The 17,807-nt window shown below is 39.3% G+C and overlaps 1 protein-coding gene across 2 annotated transcripts in view; it reads left to right on the forward strand.

Moving 5' to 3' along the window:
- The window catches only part of EIF2AK3 (eukaryotic translation initiation factor 2 alpha kinase 3), a 69,700-nt gene that overhangs the window by 16,790 nt on the left and 35,103 nt on the right, over nucleotides 1-17,807 (forward strand). The window contains exons 3-4 of one of the 2 annotated variants that reach the window (XM_036873244.1): nucleotides 14,044-14,130; nucleotides 17,379-17,573. In XM_036873244.1, coding sequence (XP_036729139.1) covers nucleotides 14,044-14,130; nucleotides 17,379-17,573 — 282 coding nt within the window. The remainder of the gene's footprint in view (nucleotides 1-14,043; nucleotides 14,131-17,378; nucleotides 17,574-17,807) is intronic. The other variant, XM_036873245.1, reaches the window with a different exon arrangement.

Raw genomic sequence — 17,807 nt, forward strand, 5'->3', positions numbered from 1 at the left:
GTATTAAGTGTCCTCCTTCCCACTCACCCCCAACCCTTGATCCTTTGGGTAGAATGCTTTGAAATATTGAATTGCAAGCATATTTTAAAAGTTTGTGTCACCTTTACACAATAAATGAAAAGCTCACCGACCACTTTCCATTTCAGGAAAAGAATTCTGAGACCTCTTTGCATTATCTAGGTTTTTTTTGTTTTGTTTTGTTTTTTTTATATATAAATTTATTTTATCTATTTATTTTGGCTGCTTTTGTTCTTTGTTGTGGTGCGCGGGCTTCTCATTGCGGTGGCTTCTCTTGTTACGGAGCACAGGCTGTAGGCGCTCAGGCTTCAGTAGTTGTGGCTCGCGGGCTCTAGAGTGCAGGCTCAGTAGTTGTGGCTCGTGGGGTTGGTTGCCCAGCGGCATGTGGGATTTTCCTGGACCAGGGCTTGAACCCGTGTCCCTTGCATTGGCAGGCAGATTCTTAACCACTGCGCCACCAGGGAAGCCCCTATCTAGGTTTTAATTTCCTACTCTACACACAAAAAAATTTACTAGATCACTACTGCCCCAAGTTCTTGGGACCATTTCTTGAGACTGTGTGTTTACTGTGTAGATATGCTAATGACAGCATTGTTCCCAGAGCTGTGATATACACACAATGTACTTTACACACACTGTAATCCTAACAGCCATCCTCCTGAGGTGGATATGCTGGTGTCATTTTACAGAAGAGGAATACGAAGCTCAGAGAAGTTATTTGCTTGAAGTCACAGACCGACTAGATGGTAGAGCTGGGATTAAACCAGGCTTGCCTGACTGTACTCCACTCCACCTGCTCTGGAGCCCTTTCTGCATCTTGTATGTTCCTCCCGTTTACAACTCAGGCTGTTCATCCAGTACAGTGAATCTCAAACTTTATGGTTTCAGGACTCTTTACATTCTTAAAAATTAAGAAGAGATCCAAAGAGCTTTCTTCCCCATGGGTTATATCTATCTAAACTTAAGCCATATTAAAAATTAAAACAGAAATTTTAAAAACACTTATTATTAGATTATTTTTAAGAATGAACCCTGTTGCATTGCACGTAGCATAAATAATACATTTTTATGAAGAATAAGTGGGGACTTCCCTGGCGGTCCAGTGGTTAAGAATTCACCTTCCAGTGCAGGAAGTGTGGGTTCGATCTCTGGTCAGGGAGCTAAGATCCCACATGCCTTGGGGCCAGAAAACCAGAACGGAAGCAATATTGTAACAAATTCAATGAAGACTTTAAAAATGGTCCACATCAAAAAATCTTTAGGAAAAAAAAAAAAGAAAAAGTGTATTTCCCCAAAAAATAATTTAATGAGAAAAGTGGCATTGTTTTATATTTTTGCAAATCTCTTTAATTTCCAGTTTAATAGAAGACAACTTGATTTTCCTGTATGCTTCTGCATTCGATATGTTGCATTGTTGTTTTGGTTGAACTGTATGAAGAATAAAATCCATATGTAGGTGGAGAAAGGGAGTATTTTAGTAGCCTTTTCAGTTGATTGTGATCATTCTTTTTTGGTTCTACACGAGAACAAGTGGAAGTTTCTGAAAGGTTAGTTGCACCGTGGAATCTGAAACCATATCAATGAACAGTTGTACTCTGTACCAGTAACATCCATTGGTCTGTCTTGCCTTTTACTCGTGCGTGATTTTCCAACATTATTTGGAAAATATTGATTCATTGAGTTACACAGATCTTCCAAATGTTGACATATTTCCTTATAGAATATTTTGTAAACTCAAATTTTTTACTGTCACCACTGATCTCATCAGAAAAGTCTTCCAGTACTGGGAAGCTGTCAAGCTCACATGGGTAGATACAGCTATTCCAAAATTCTAATTTTCACTTGAAAACTTGGATTTTATCATTAACACAGTCAGTTGTTTTCCTTGAAGTGAGAGGTTCACTTTATTTTTGAGAAAACGTCTGCCGAATACCCAAGTCTCATCACTGTAGCTTTTCTCTCGATTTTTCAAGTAAAAATGGAGCTTTGTGAGCAGTGCCGCTAGTTTCAGCTCAAAACTCAGTCACACAAGTGCTTTTCCTCAAAACATGCTTCAGTTCATGGCAGAAGTCCTTAATGCACACCTCCTGGTTAGTCGGGCAGAATAGTAAAAAGATATGTACTCAGGTCACAATTTAATGAAATTAATTTTTACTGTTTCATCAGAACATTCTCGAGTGAAACTTTTTTCTTCTTTTTTTTGCTGTGAGTGTGTGACTGTGAAGATGCCAGGACTATGAGTTTGGTACCTTATTCATGCTTTAGTCACCGTTGCTTTTATACCATCAATGCAAATAGCACCCCAGGGAAAGGCAGATAGCACCTTCTTATGAAAACCATTTGACCCTCTGCACCTCAAACAGAGTCCACAGATCACATTTTGAGAACGACTGATCTAGTATATAATAGAAATATCACCATTATGAGAGTATTCGTAAGGTTAAACATTAACAAGGAGAGAGGACTGTATTTCGAGCTTGGGTCACCTGTTATTCAGCAAGGTGTGTATCGCTCAGTATCTAGAAGTTATGTTCGGAAGCTGGACAAAACACCACCAAAAGAGGAACAAAAACTGCTATTTGAAATGCCCCGGATTGGATGCCATACCCTTCTAAATGCATCTGATAGACAATTTTATGACGGTCCCTAACTTTTTGGGAGAAACAGTTAATTTTCTCCGTCTGAAGCTCAGCGTTTGCTGGGACAGGTAGTGTGCAGAGGAGAGCTGGGTACAGCAGGCAGGAACTGGTGGGGAGATGTAACAGGAGCCACCCAGGTGACAAGTGGAGGCTCCGTTTGGAGACTCCTCTATTAGAATGTCAGTTTCTCCACCTTTTCATCAAGAGTGGTATGAAGATGAAACCAATTAAACCCAGAAGGCCAGGGAAGATGTATTCTCTGTGCAGTGATTCTTAAAGTGACTTATCTAATGAGAAGCTGAAGGCTAAAGGATTTGATAGACTGCATAATAATTTTTAAGTTATTAATGATAGAGGAATTGGTTATGGATCACGTGTACTTCTGCTAGAATAATAAAGTAAAAGCATCACAGGAACTTTGTAGGCCGTGTGGTGTGGAGGAGGCACTGGGATTCAGAGGCTTCAGTTCTAGTCATGATGTTGCTGTTAACTGGCTGTGTGACCCGGCTAATTATTCCAGTAGAGCTTTAATTTCCTTCTCTGTAAAATTATGGATTGAACTAAATTTCTTCTCCTTGTTTTTTAAAATTTTTTGGCTGCGCTGTGCAGCATGTGGGATCTTAGTTCCTTGACCAGGGATCGAACCCACGCCCCCTGCAGCGGAAGCGCGGAGTTTTAATCACTGAACCACCAGGGACTAAATTTCTAAAGATTGTCCTTAACTTCAGGACTCAGGTACCATCAAATACATGAAACACTCATATAAATTATCTAGAGGAATTTTTTAACTTCCCCTTTTACTACATTTAAGGATTCTTTTAAAAATGGCACAAATTCATTACCATTAGGTACATATCTCATTGCCTCTCAGCCTGCTTTCATGATGTCCTTAACCTTTTCTGATCAAAAAGCATATAAAATAGTTTATTGTGTTGCTTTAGTCATGTTTTGATTATGTTAAGGAAAAAATAAGTTCCCAAAGGATAAGAGAGATTGACAGTTCCATTAAAAGCAAGTGTTTCACATTATTTTTAGAATGCATTGTATGCTGCAGGAAGGTTGAGGTGCCATGGGACACAGATCTGACTTGCCACTCTTTCCTCTTGACTAGGTATTTATAAGCTTCCTCAAAAGAATACTGATATAAACCAAGCTAAAACAGTGTGTGTGTGTGTGTGTGTGTGTGTGTGTGTGTGTGTGTTAGAATAAATGATGAACCTAAGGTTTACTCTGTTACCTTTAACATGTGCCCCTAGGTTCTAAATCTGATACTTTTGATCGTAGCTAAGAATTTTGTTTTTAATTTTCAGAAGGACCACCTGAGGTAAAATCTGATTTGCTTTCCACTGTTAACTTATATGCAGATTCAACCTTGAAAAAGCACTAAGGAGATTTGGCAGTGGTTCCTCATTGATTGTCTTAAAATTCTGTTTTGTGACATATTAGCATAGGTTTTCTTTGGGGTCTCTGGGTGGCATTTGGATCACAGTTCACCAAATCTAAGTAGACATAATATCCTTGAACTGTCTACTTCTCTGTGTCTTGGAACACATTTATAAATACAAAGACCTTCTTCCTTATCTGTGTTTAGAATGCATATTATAATTGTGTATATATAACTAGTCTGTCCTTAGACAATACCTTTACCTTTTCTTTATTTAGAGATACCATATTTGTTTTTTTTGTTTCAGTTTTCTGTTAAAATGTCCTTTTTTTTTTTTTTTTTTCCCTCTTAAAAAGAACAAACAACTCTCTCATAAGTCTATAGTTAGAGTTCGGGGTTTTGTTTTATTTTATTTTAGGCATGTTTCTCCCCAAGGGACACACCGCCTTTCTGTTTCAGGCAGGTGCAGAAACAGACAACTATGAAAGCTGAAGCTTTCCAGCCTGCGCACTGCAGAGTCAGCCTGCAGTCACGAAGAAGGGCCTTCATAGGTTGGGGGGGATCTTTTGGAAAGAGTACATTTTTAACGGCTACTTGATTTGTTCACCAAGGGTCCATTAGTAGACCGTTTTGAGTATTGCTTTATTAAAAGAGGATCTGTAATCTGTTTTATAGATAGTCTAATTTATACTGAAAGATGTCTGGTCATTTGGCAGTTTTTCATTTGTACATAAACTAGCACAATTTGAGCCTTAGATGAACACCATCTAAGATGGTGGTTTATTTGGAAAAGTCACTGTCAATCACGGAGCAAGCCAATATTTAAATAATTGCTTAGGTTAATTGCTTTTCTTTTAATTATAGAAACGAAACAGTTTTTTGTTTTAATTTTGTTTTATTAATCCCTTAGCATGGCTGAAAACAGTGCCGTGAACTAAATCGATTTATTCCAGCACGCATGTTGCCAAGTGAGAAATTGGTTTGACTCTGTTTTGTAGGAAATTGACTTCTCGTGCACATTATTTATCTCCTTTATGAATGTACAGTAATCTAAGTGAAGGCAAAGATAGGTACTTAAATCTGTATTTTTCACCGTGAATGCAAAAAGTATACTTCAAAAGTTAACCTGGTAGTTTTCCTTGAGGTATTTTGTTTTGTAGGTTGACTATAAGTTAAGGAAAGAAAGAATGAAATAATAATTATCTACTTGTTATCTCACTGCTCTTGGTCAATAATTCAAAATCTTTGATGTTCATAAATACCAACTCACTTCAGGATTTCTTTTTTCTTTTGCATTTTCTTTCTTTTTTTTTTTTTAACCTACATTTCCTTTTAAGCATATCACATGGGATGCCTTCTTCGACTAATATCCAGATCTACTGAAAGATCTCATAATCCCTCATGTTTAGATCACGTAACTACTTGTTAACCATGATGCCTTCTCCTTAGTCTTTGAGGTATGATTTCTGGGAACACTTTACTTTCAGCAGATAAGCTTCCTTTACTTTCCCCGTCATGGTAATCTCAATGTTTTCCTTGAAATTTAGGGAAATGTTTAAAAAATTGTTTCCTCAACACAACAATGTTGGAACATCTTTTTTTTTTTTTTTTTCTCTCATAAAGTCACAAATAGTCAATTTTGTCAACTAGTAGTCTGGTCAGTTGCTCATTTTAGTTTATTAAGAGTTACCATTTTGTGTTCGATATATAGTGTAACATTTTTGAACAATTAAAATACACAAAAGTATGCCTGTTAACTTCTCTTTAATATTGTTTATCTTTTTGGTCAATAAAGTACTTTATGAACCTTCAGAACCTCTATATTCAAAGGAGAATTTTAGGGCTGATAGAGATTTCTGGCGAGTCAAAGACTGGTCACAGTTTGATGTATTTAATTCTTATATCGAACTCATCTTTATATAGTTTTAAGACTTTGTTTTTAGATGGGTGTTGTGAATTCAGGATTGGGAAAGAGATACAGTTGGCTCTCGGGACAACGTTGGGGATAGGGGTGCCAACCCTTCATGCAGTGGAAGATCCTACATAACTTCTCCGTGGGCCTCTGTATCCACGGTTCCATGTTCGCAAATTCAACCATGGATCGTGGAGTACTGGAGTATGTATTTAGTGACAAAAATTCACTTGTAAGTGGATTCATGCAGTGCAAATGCACATTCAAGGGCCAACTGTTATTGACATGGCATAATTAAGCTTTCTGCTCTCTCCTTGAATTTACTTTTGGAGCGACTATTTGAATTCTAAAAGCTTTTTTGCAATATGTGAAATGTAGTGTTAACGAACCATAGTCATTTCTGAAGTTTCCTTATGGAGACTAAAAGAAGGATCATGATGAATTTATAGATAGTCAGATTAAGAGTTTGTATTTTCGTTTTTAACTTTTTTCTTTAACAAGTATATGTATATAGGCACTCACACACGAATTACCTTAGAGGTTCAAAATAGCAGCCCTGGATCATTACATCTACTTAACAAGTATTGCTTGACTAGCACTTTATAGTTTGCAAAGTGACATCAAATCCATTCTTATTTATTCCTTAACATAGCCTTATAAAATACTCTTATTAACCCCCATTTTCCAGATGAGAAAATTGGGGCTCAAAATGGTTCAGAGGTTTGTCTGATGTAGTAAAGCAGAGACTCAACCCTAGATCCTTGTGCTTATTTCTTGCCCCCTTTCCAATATTTCATGCCTTTTGAAATACCTCAATACTTACCAATGCGTTTGCATTTTCTGTTCTAATAATTCTTAATGTGCTTTATCAGGAATAATCACTCAAAGACCTCATATAGAGAGCAGACTTAGCATGGCGCTCAGCACATTGTGAGCACTTAACTGCTTCTTTTCTAAACTTATTTTTTAAATTTATTTATTTATTTACGGCTGTGTTGCGTCTTCATTTCTGTGCGAGGGCTTTCTCTAGTTGTGGCAAGCGGGGGCCACTCTTCATCGCGGTGCGCGGGCCCCCCACTATCGGGGCCTCTCTTGTTGCGGAGCACAGGCTCCAGACACGCAGGCTCAGTAATTGTGGCTCACGGGCCCATTTGCTCCGCGGCATGTGGGATCTTCCCGGACCAGGGCTCGAACCCGTGTCCCCTGCATTGGCAGGCAGATTCTCAACCACGGCGCCACCGGGGAAGCCCTTAACTGCTTCTTAACCCTAGTGGGAGACTCAAAGGTACTTGAACTTAACACATCCAAAACTGAACTGGTCTTTAAGGGGGCAGGGGATCCTGCAGGGCAGTGCGCTGGGGTACGGCAATGCCCAGGACAGATGAGATCCTTGCCATCATGGAACTTACATGACACTATGTGGGGCCAGATGGGGAGCCAGATACGAAATGATTATAGTGTCAGTATCATGATTGAGTTGTGGTAACTGTCACAAGGATGGGTAGAACTAAGAGAGACTTAGCAAGGATACCTGACCTCCCAAGCTGGGAAGTCAGAGAAGGCTTCTCAGAAGAAATTATGTTTATTACGACTGAGATCCTATGAGGAGAAAGAGCTGCAAGAAATGGGTAGAGAGGCTGGGAAGGACTGCTCTGGGAGAGGAAACAGCTGGCATCAAGGCCTTGCAGCAGGAATGATCAGTCTGGAAGAAAGCAGGTGAATCCCTGAAATCCTACTGAAATCAGTCTCTCCTGTACTCTACTGACTACTGTCTACGTATATAGTCAGTCTCTACTGACTGTAGAGAAAGGACTGGAAGAGGAAGAAGAGCAGAAGCGGGGAGACTAGTTAAGAGGCCAGTCTAGTACAGGTGGGGATGATAAGGTGACCGAGGAAGTGAGTGAAGTAAAGTGACGGATTGAAGAGAACCCGAGGGCCCGGGTTCAATCCCTGGTCAGGGAACTACGATCCCACAAGCCACTGGTGCGGCCAAAAAAATATAAATAAATAAAAGTGTCCTCCGAGACTGCTCCCCGGCCCCTTTAAAAAAAAGAAAAAAGAAAAGGAACAGGTGTAGAGAGGGAGAACATGAATTTGTTTAGATGCGGTGAGTGCCGAGTGACCTTGAGTGCACTCCAAGCAGAGATGTTAAGAAAGCCTGTGCGTATGTGGGTCTGGTGCTCTCAGAGGAAAAGTCTGGACTGAAGAGAAAAGTTAGAAGTGTTAGTGTCCTGGGAACTGAGAGGAGCAATCACCGGGAAGGAGAGTAGGGTGAGAAGATGACCTCCAACCAAACTTTCAGAATCCCTAACATTTAAAAAAATTTTTTAGAAGGATATTTATTTATCTATCTATCTATCTATCTGTCTATTTATTTATTTATGGCTGCGTTGGTTCTTGATTGCCGCGCGGGCTTTCTCTAGTTGTGGTGAGCGGGGGCTCCTCTTCGTTGCGGTGCGCGGGCTTCTCATTGCGGTGGCTTCTCTTGTCGCAGAGCACAGGCTTCAGTAGTTGTGGCGCACGGGCTTAGTTGCTCCGCGGCATGTGGGATCTTCCCGGACCAGGGCTCGAACCCATGTCTCCTGCGTTGGCAGGCGGATTCTTGACCACTGCGCCACCAGGGACGTCCCTCCCTAACATTTTAAAATTCAGGTAGAGAGTGATGAGTCAGAGAGAAGAAAGGGTTTCAAGGAGAGATTGGCTTTAGTAGGATTTTAGGGATTTTCCTGCTTTCTTCCACATTTCCCCAATGGTTAGTTGGTGTGAATTCTTTATAAATATTTTCTAAATATAGATACTTAACAATGCAGATGCCTCATTCAGAGAACCCTGTGATTCATCAAAGTCTCATTGAAAGTCTTACAGCAAAAGAAAATGTTAAAAACCCTTTCTGTTTTGACTCTGGAAGAATTGAGGGGGACAGGGGAAGGAGTGAGGAAAGCAGGAGGCCTGTGGATCCCCAGAGTGGTAGAAACATTCATTAGTAGTTTAGGGACCAGAAGACATACCTTTTCAAAAAGCTGTGGAGAGTGCTTTTGAGGATCCAGTGCAGTAAGTTAATTTGAGGAATTTTGTAAAAGAGTAGGGTGTTAGTTTTTGTCCAAGGTCACATTAGTGAGTGGCTGGTGGAGTCAGGGACCCAGGGATGGGGCTGGATGAGCCGCAGTCACCTCCCCGTGGACACGTTTCCATTTTCATAAGTTGGATGCCTGCTGTTGCCTCGCCCTACCTCGGTTTCCAAAACAGCTAGCATGGCAAGGAAAGTAATTGTTCTGGGCAAAGGGGATTTCCAGGTATCAAAAAAAGTCAACAATTTAACACTTTCAATGAACTGTTTTTCATATATTTTACATCTTCCCAATCTTGGTGACTTTTATCTTTTAACTAATTCCTTGAGGTCGTCATTGGAAGCATCATTTGTTGTATTATACCAGAGATGCTTGGAGTTCCTGAGGTAGGACAGAGAAAGGGTGTCCCTTTCATGAATACTCTAGAGTAGTTGGTTTTTTTCCATCCTTTTCCCAGATAGTCTATGTCCATTTTTCCTTATCTCTGTCTCATGAATCTGCATCTTTCCACATGCTTTTTCACCCTGTTTCTTCACCCTGTAACTCTTACTGCTGCTTAGCTTGTACTTGGGACTTGGCTTTTATAACTGTCAGGGCCAGTGTGATCCTTTTCCCTCTCTCTTGGTTAGGGTACACACTGGATACAACTTTGTGGATTTGAAAGTGTTTAATGTGAGTCACTACTTGAGAAAACGCTAGTGTATACAAATCCAGCTTCCAAAGCCGAATGAGGAAAGTTCTTCTTTATAGAAAAATTCTAGCTAATAAATGTGGAAAGAATGACAGAATTAGAAGTCATTATTTTATTATTTTATTGAAGTAGTAGATAGATCATCAATTGATACCAAAATGGTGAAAAGTTGGCGGGACACTTTGAAATGGAGGGATCAGGCTGACTCCCTTGAATCCACTGATTAATAGTAACAAATACGACAACTCAGGGGTTGGCAACCTTTTTCTGTAAAGGGCTAGATAGCAAATATCTTGGGCTTTGCGGGCCATACGGTCTCTGTAGTTGCAGTGGGAAAGCAGTCATAGACAATACAGAAATGAATAAGCATACCTGTGTTCCAATAAAACTTTGCCTACAGAAACACGCACCGGGTCAGATTTGGCCCGTGAGCTGTCGTTTGCTGACCTCTGTTACAATAGGAAGTATATAGCACCACCTGTGAAGTAGTCTTGTCCAAAAAAATCAAACCTGCATCAGATCAAAGCTCCGGTTCTAATTACACTTTTCTAGGAAATACCGGGAATAAAGGAACAAGTTAAGTGACATGCAAAATCCAAACTGTGGGACATTCTGTAGGGTGAATAATCTGGTTTCTCAAGTAAATCAATGCATGGAAAAAGGAGCGAAAGGGGCCCTTATAGGGGAAAAAAAGAATCAAATATAATATGTGGAGTTTAAATTCCTTGTTGAAGCAAACCAATTATATAGTATGTCTTGCAATATCAGGGAAATTTGAATATTAGATGATTTTAAGGAATTACTCTTAATTCTGTTAGACGTAACATTGGCATGGTAGTTACTTCTCAGCAATGAATACTGAAGTATGTATAGGTGAAATGACATGATGCCTGTGATTGACTTTAAAATACTCTCATTAACAAATATATGTAGTGGATGGGTGGAGAGTCGCAAAATGTCGATGATTGTTGAAACTGGGTGGCAGATACATAGGGGTTTATTATATTCATCTCTTTACATTTTATGTTTCAAAACTTTCGTATTAAGTTAAAATAAAGTTGAATATACCCCCAAAAGTGTATGTGTTGATGGTGGGAGGTTGGGGATGGGTGGGTGGGGAGGTGGTTGCATAGAAAAAGAAGGAAGAACTGAATGAAAAAATATTTTTGCATATTAGAAGAATTTTTGTTTTTATTACTGGTTATATTCATTTTAGTAGTAGTACTTCCTTTATTTTCTCAGTTGAAGTTCCTTCTGCCACTTGAAAATAGAGTTCTTATCTCACATTCTGATTTCAAATAGAGTCCTTGATTATATGTGCCACTGGTGTTCATTATGCCAGTTAGAGTTTGTTCAGAAATGGTAATTGAATTACTTTACTAAACTGCTTTGTGATTGCGTGGTTAAAGACCTTGATTGGATCTTAGGTACCGAGTTTGCCAGCTGATGTGACAAACCTTTTATTTTGCAATTATTAACAGGAAAAGACAAATAGAGGAAAAAACCCCAAATAGCAAGCATTTGTATTTTTAAAATGACTGAAGTGGGAAGCAAGTCACATAATTAATTTGAAATGCAGAGCAGCAAATCAGGACAAATAGCTGCTTCCAGAGACAAATCAGTGGAATGTGAAAATGCATCACCATAACCTACATTTTTTTATACCAAGAGATTTGCAGTTGACTCTACGGGTGACTCATTCCTATGCTGGGAGGGTGAGGTAATGCCCTTCTGAGGGGTGATGTCATCTCTCTACCTGAACTGCAGGCATATATCTCTTCTTGTGGCTCTCAAGGAAAACACACCATCTGCTTTCACAGATGCAGCCTGAAAGACTTCACAGCGATTGGTGCAGAGGTTAGCAGCCGTGGGTGTGAGTCATAAGCAGCCAGTTAGTGAAGAGCAGCTATTTAAAAGTGAACTTTAAAATCAGAGTCCAGGAATATGACATGATTGGGTATTGAATCATAATGCTTTTTTGTTTTGGGTTTTGCACTCTTCTTTTAAAATAAGGCCGTTTTTCTCAACATGGTCAATCACGTGAAATCTTCTTGGTTGTTTAAGCCATATTTTTAATTGCAGATAAGTTTGCTTTCTTTTACATTTGGAAGCAATGATGAATTTTAGCTCCCATCTGTTTGATGGATTTTCTGGTTTGTTTTTTTGTTGGGGGGATTGGGGGCGGTTGCACTTAGAAGCCATTGTGTTCCCTAAGGACCTGCTACTTCTTTAGGGGAAAAGAAGTTGTTTAATGGAAAAGGAAACAAGTAAAAATAAATGGTATTTGTTTACTAGAGACCCACTAACCGCTCTTCCTCTTTCTTGTAGCGACGCACACCTGCTCTCCCTATTTGTACTCAACCAGTACTACTGTTGACATTACCAGACAATACCTATTTTTTAATTTTATCACAATTTGAATTTATTGTTCTAGTAAATGGAATAGAGAATACCTAACATAATATGGACGGTAGAGAACAGTAAACACTTGATTTTCTAACTGATATGTAACTTAAAATGGGAGATCACATTGGCTAAATACTGCAATACTGTTACTGTAGGGTATATAAACTATGACCTAAATCTGTTCTTAATGACAACCTCAAGTTGGACATTCTACAAAAGATAAAAATAAAAAGTTTTAATTTTTGAAAATATAGTCTTTTGTTTGTTATTATCAAGAAATATAAGATAGCAAAGAATAAAATAGTAATGTTAAAATTCTAAGATAATATGAGGTGGTATACATATGTATGTATGGTATACATACATACTGATGTCATTTGAGAGCTTACTAAAAATCAAATGTTTTTTTAATAAAAGTAGTAGTTGGAGATCTTTAAATATCCAGAATTATGATGAGCCTTCAGTTTAATGGTCTAGCCTTCCGAGTTTAATTGCAGAGCCCCTTCAAGGCTCTTGAGTATCTTTCTTTTCTTTTTAACCTCTTATTTGGAAATAATTTCACACTACAAAAAGTTGCACACTTTTTGATATGAAAAAAACCCAACCCTTATATACCCAGATTTATCAGCTCAAAACGTGTTTGCTTTATCATTTGAGTTGTGTGTCTCTCTCTCTTATCTCCCAAACCCCCATACGTACTCTTTTTTTCTTGAAACATCCAAAGATAATTATCCATTGTAGCCCTTTACTCCTAAATGCTTCAGTGTGCATTTCCTAATAGAAATAGGAAATTTCTCTATTCTCTTACATAATCACAGTACAGTTATCAACTTCATAAATTTATATTGACACTTTACCGTCCATATTCCAGTTTCATCAGTTGACCTAAATAATGTCTTTTATAGCATTCTCCACTCCCAGTACAGCATCTAGTCTAGGGTCAGGTAATACATTTACTTGTTACATTAACCTCTTTTAATCTGGATTTTTTTCCCCACAGACTTTATCTTGTATGACATTGACATTTTTTTTTAACATCTTTATTGGAGTATAATTGCTTTAGAAACTAACAATGCTGTGCTAGTTTCTGCTGTATAACAAAGTGAATCAGCTATATGTATATATATATCCCCATATCCCCTCCCTCTTGCGTCTCCCTCCCACCCTCCCTATCCCACCCCTCTAGGCGGTCACAAAGCACTGAGCTGATCTCCCTGTGCTATGCGGCTGCTTCCCACTAGCTATCTATTTTACATTTGGTAGTGTATATATGGACGTTGACATTTTTGAAGAATATAGTCTCTCTGATCTTTTACTGATATTTAAAAATAATAGAACTTTCCTCATTTTGTGCTTGTCTGATGTTTCCTGGTGATTAGATCCAGGCTGTGTATGCTGGGCTCAGAATGCTGCATGGCTGATATTGCATCCTCTCTCAGGGTATCATGTCTGTCACTCATTTGATCATCCAGTCAAGGCATTGTCTGAATTCTCCACTATATAATGACTGTTTCTGTTTTGTTTTTTTTTTAGCTTTTTGTAACTAATAAGCAGTCTGTGGGAAGATACTTTAAGACCGTGCAAATATCCTGCTCCTCATCAAAATTTTCACCTAGATTTAACACCATGGCTGATTTTTGCCTGATGCAGTCTTTACTGTGATGTCTGCAAGATGCTAATTTTTCCAACTCCAGTCCTCCCTTCATATTTACCAGTAGACACTTGGCATTTCATTGCAGTAAAAGCCCTCTCTTCTCCCCCATATGTTGTTTATTTTATCTATTCGTTATCAGTGCGGATGCATAAATTCCTTATTTTATTTTTCAATGTTTTATAATTCAGTACTTAATCATTCTGGTGCTTAAATTCCAGATGTGGTCAGTGACACGTTTCCATCTTTTTTTGTCCATATCTTTACTTTCTAGACTAATAAGATGTTAAAGGCTCATCTTGAACCTGCCCTGCCCCAGCCCTGGAGTCAGCCGTTTCTCTCAGGAGCCTTTGTTCTTTCGGTGGGGAATGGAATTAGATAACAAAATCTGGGCACCAGGTTTGAGTGCATTACTTTTACAGCCACTGAATAAACATAAATATATATACATTAGTATACCTGATAAATATTTGTTAGAGGTACAATGAACAATTTTTTGAGACTGTAATGGTGTCTCAGTTTACAGTTACAGCAAAAAGTGCAGTATTAAGACTTTTGTCAGCGAACTTAACGCTGCTAAAATTTTCTTGGATTTCACAGCAAAAACATAAGTGATGCTAGCTTGAAGGCCAGATGGGGTTTCAGTGGGCAGGGTTGGTACAGGAGGGTGTTCCAGGGAGAAGAAATGACATTGACAATGACATAACTGAACAATAGCAGTAAAAACATTAAATATCCTGCTTAAGTAATGACACCTGATTTCCACCCACGTGGGGAAAAATGAAAGACAACAAGAAAAAGGTTGTTTGAGGTCACGTTTAGAGGACTTTGCATGTATGTCAGAGTTAGGATTTGGGGTCTTTAGTAAGAAGATAAGGGAGAGCTGTTGAGGATTTTTGAATAGTGTCATAACAAGCTTAACTCTGATTCAGGGATTAATCTAGAAGATATGCAGAGGTTAGATTGAGGAAATTCCCAGTTAAGAACTGTAAGGAGGCTGTAATAATAGTTCAGGCAGAAGATACGAGGATTTGAACTACAAAATGAAGGAAAGAAGTGGATTAGAGTCGTGTTTTTCAACCTGTCTTCTAGAACCCCAGGGGTGTGGGGCAAAGCTGGGGTGGGTGAGGGGGGGAAAGAATATATTAGCTGAGCATCAACGGAGAACTCTTTGTGACTGAAAAGGATCTCTTTAAAATATCTCTGTAAGTATCCCTTTAAAGAAAGGAATTCTGCTGCTTAAGGAACAAAGAAATCCATAGAAAAATTTTGTTTAAAAAACAAATCGACATTTGTCTGGAGGTTTTTAAACTGATGCTTCTTTCATAGTCTCTTTTTCCAGATTTTTGAGCCTTGACGATCAGGAAAATAATCGTGTAATTAGCTGAAATAAGTCAAGTTGTGTCTGTTTTGTTTTTTTTTTGGCGCGCTGTGTGGCTTGCGGGATCTTAGTTCCTCGACCAGGGATTGAACCCGGGCCCCCACAGTGACAGCGCCGAGTCCTAACCACTGCATCCCTAGGGAATTCCCGAGTTGTGTCTATTTTGAAATGCCAGAAGGCCCGTGTCACAAAGTCATGTACTAATTTAACTCTTTCTCAAGAAACAAGATTTCCTTGGCCAAAATCTCTAGCGTCATCCTGAGCGCTTTTCTTCCGCTCATTCCATACAGGGAATCCACCATGAAATCCTGTTGGCTTTACCTTCCAGTTAATCCCAGATCTAACCGCAGGCAGCAGCTCCACTGTAGCCCGCCACCAGCACCACCATTATCATCTCCGGCCTTCTGCTTGCTCTCCCCACCTCCGTCCTTGCCTCGACAACCTGTTCCCTTTCCTCATCACAATGCACGTCCCCCTTGAGGCCTTTGCAAAGGCTGTTCCGCAGGTATCAGCAGGGGTAACGCTTGTGTTTAGATTTTGCTCAAATATTACTTTCTCAATGGGGCCTACCCTGAACTTAACCGTTACTGACAAGTCCTGTCCCCTCCCATGCACACATTTATCCATTCCCCCTTTATCTTGTTCTATTTTTTTCACTATGGCATTTAACACCTAACATACTCGGTAATTATTATTATTATTATTATTTTTAAATTTACAAAGACTCTACTGAGTCAGTTTTTGTTTTTGTTTTTATGACTGTGTTGGGTCTTCGTTTCTGTGCGAGGGCTTTCTCTAGTTGCGGCAAGTGGGGGCCACTCTTCATTGCGGTGCGTGGGCCTCTCATTATCGCGGCCTCCCTTGTTGCGGAGCACAGGCTCCAGACGCGCAGGCTCAGTAGTTGTGGCTCACGGGCCTAGTTGCTCCGTGGCATGTGGGATCTTCCCAGACCAGGGCTCGAACCCGTGTCCCCTGCATTGGCAGGCAGATTCTCAACCACTGCGCCACCAGGGAAGCCCCACTCTGTAATTATTTATTACGTTGTTTATTTCCCGATACCAGAGTTTGAGCTCCACAAATGGCAGGGTTTTGTTTTGTTTTTTTTAATTTGTTTTGCTCCCTGGTGTATCCTAAGCCACAGAATAGTCCCTAGCATGTAGTAGGCCCTCAGTTAACATTGATAGAAGAAGAAAGGGCAACCAAGAGCATGAAATCAGTAAGCTTGGTTACCAGGCTTCTGGCTCATAGCAGATCTGAGAAAGTGAATAAAAGAAAGAATGGGCTGCTGCGTAAATCAACCTGTGTTCCTTGGATCTGAACCTACGATGGTAATTGGCCTGGATAAAATAGACTTGGAAAGTGCTGCATAAACTGTCCCTTTACTAGAAAATCGTATTATTACGTTAACATAGTAATCACTATAAGAACTCCCACAGTAACCTCTTCTTGAACTCACTTGGTCACAGAACTCTCCTTAGTAATTCCCTTATTGTTACGGAACACGCTTGGCTCGTGGCAAACAGAGTTTGAGGAAAACCAGACTGGAGGGTGCCTGTGGGTCCCAGGAGAGATGGGTGGTTCTTTTAAGTTGCTTTTGGTGGATGAACTGTGCAGTTTCGTGTGCTGCTCAGGAGGCCTGAGTACCTCAGGTCAGAGACTACGGCTCTTAGTTCCTACCTTGCAGTTCAGATCCTTTTATTAATTTATTTTTTAAGATTTATTTTATTGAAGTATAGTCGATTTACAGTGTTGTGTTCATTTCTACTGTACAGCAAATTGATTCAGTTATACATATATATATTCTTTTTCATATTCTCTTCCACTGTGGTTTATCACAGGATATTGAATATAGTTCCCTGGGCTATACAGTGAGACCTTGTTGTTTATCCATCCTATGTATACTAGTTTGCATTTGCTAATCCCAAACTCCCAAACCATTCCTCCCCACCCACTCTCCCCCTTGGCAACCACAAGTCTATTCTCTATGTCTGTGAGTCTGTTTCTGTTTCGCAGATAAGTTCATTTGGGTCGTGTTTTCGATTCCACATACAAGTGATAGTATATGATATTAGTCTTTCTCTTTCTGTCTTACTTTTCTTAGTATGATAATCTCTAGTATGGTAGTATTTCATTCTTTTTTATGGCTGAGTAGTATTCTGTTGTTTATATGACCCACATCTTCTTTATCCATTCATAAAATCCTTTTAAAAGTTAGCTTTTTATTTTAGGTATTTGGGAATAAGATGATCATTCCTTCCCTGGATGGAGACCTCTTCCAGTGGGACCGGGACCGTGAGAGCATGGAAACAGTTCCGTTTACAGTTGAATCACTTCTTGAATCTTCTTATAAATTTGGAGATGATGTTGTCTTGGTTGGAGGAAAGTCTCTCACTACATATGGACTCAGTGCGTATAGTGGAAAGGTGAGTAAAAATGTTCAGTTTGTTTGGGGAGAAATCAGAATCAATAGGAATAGAAGAGATAATTTCTTAAACTATACTATTACTGGTTGAGCTCTGTAATAATTTTCCCCTGAGGATATCATTTCTTTTGATAAAAGAACTGTGAAGTGGAAAGGGGGAATACTATTAAGAGAAACTAAATTTATCCAAGATAACAGAATGAACAGCAGAGCCAGGAATAGCAGGGGGAAGAGA

The sequence above is a fragment of the Balaenoptera musculus genome, chromosome 13, assembly GCF_009873245.2.
Source record: "Balaenoptera musculus isolate JJ_BM4_2016_0621 chromosome 13, mBalMus1.pri.v3, whole genome shotgun sequence".
NCBI lineage: Eukaryota > Metazoa > Chordata > Mammalia > Artiodactyla > Balaenopteridae > Balaenoptera > Balaenoptera musculus.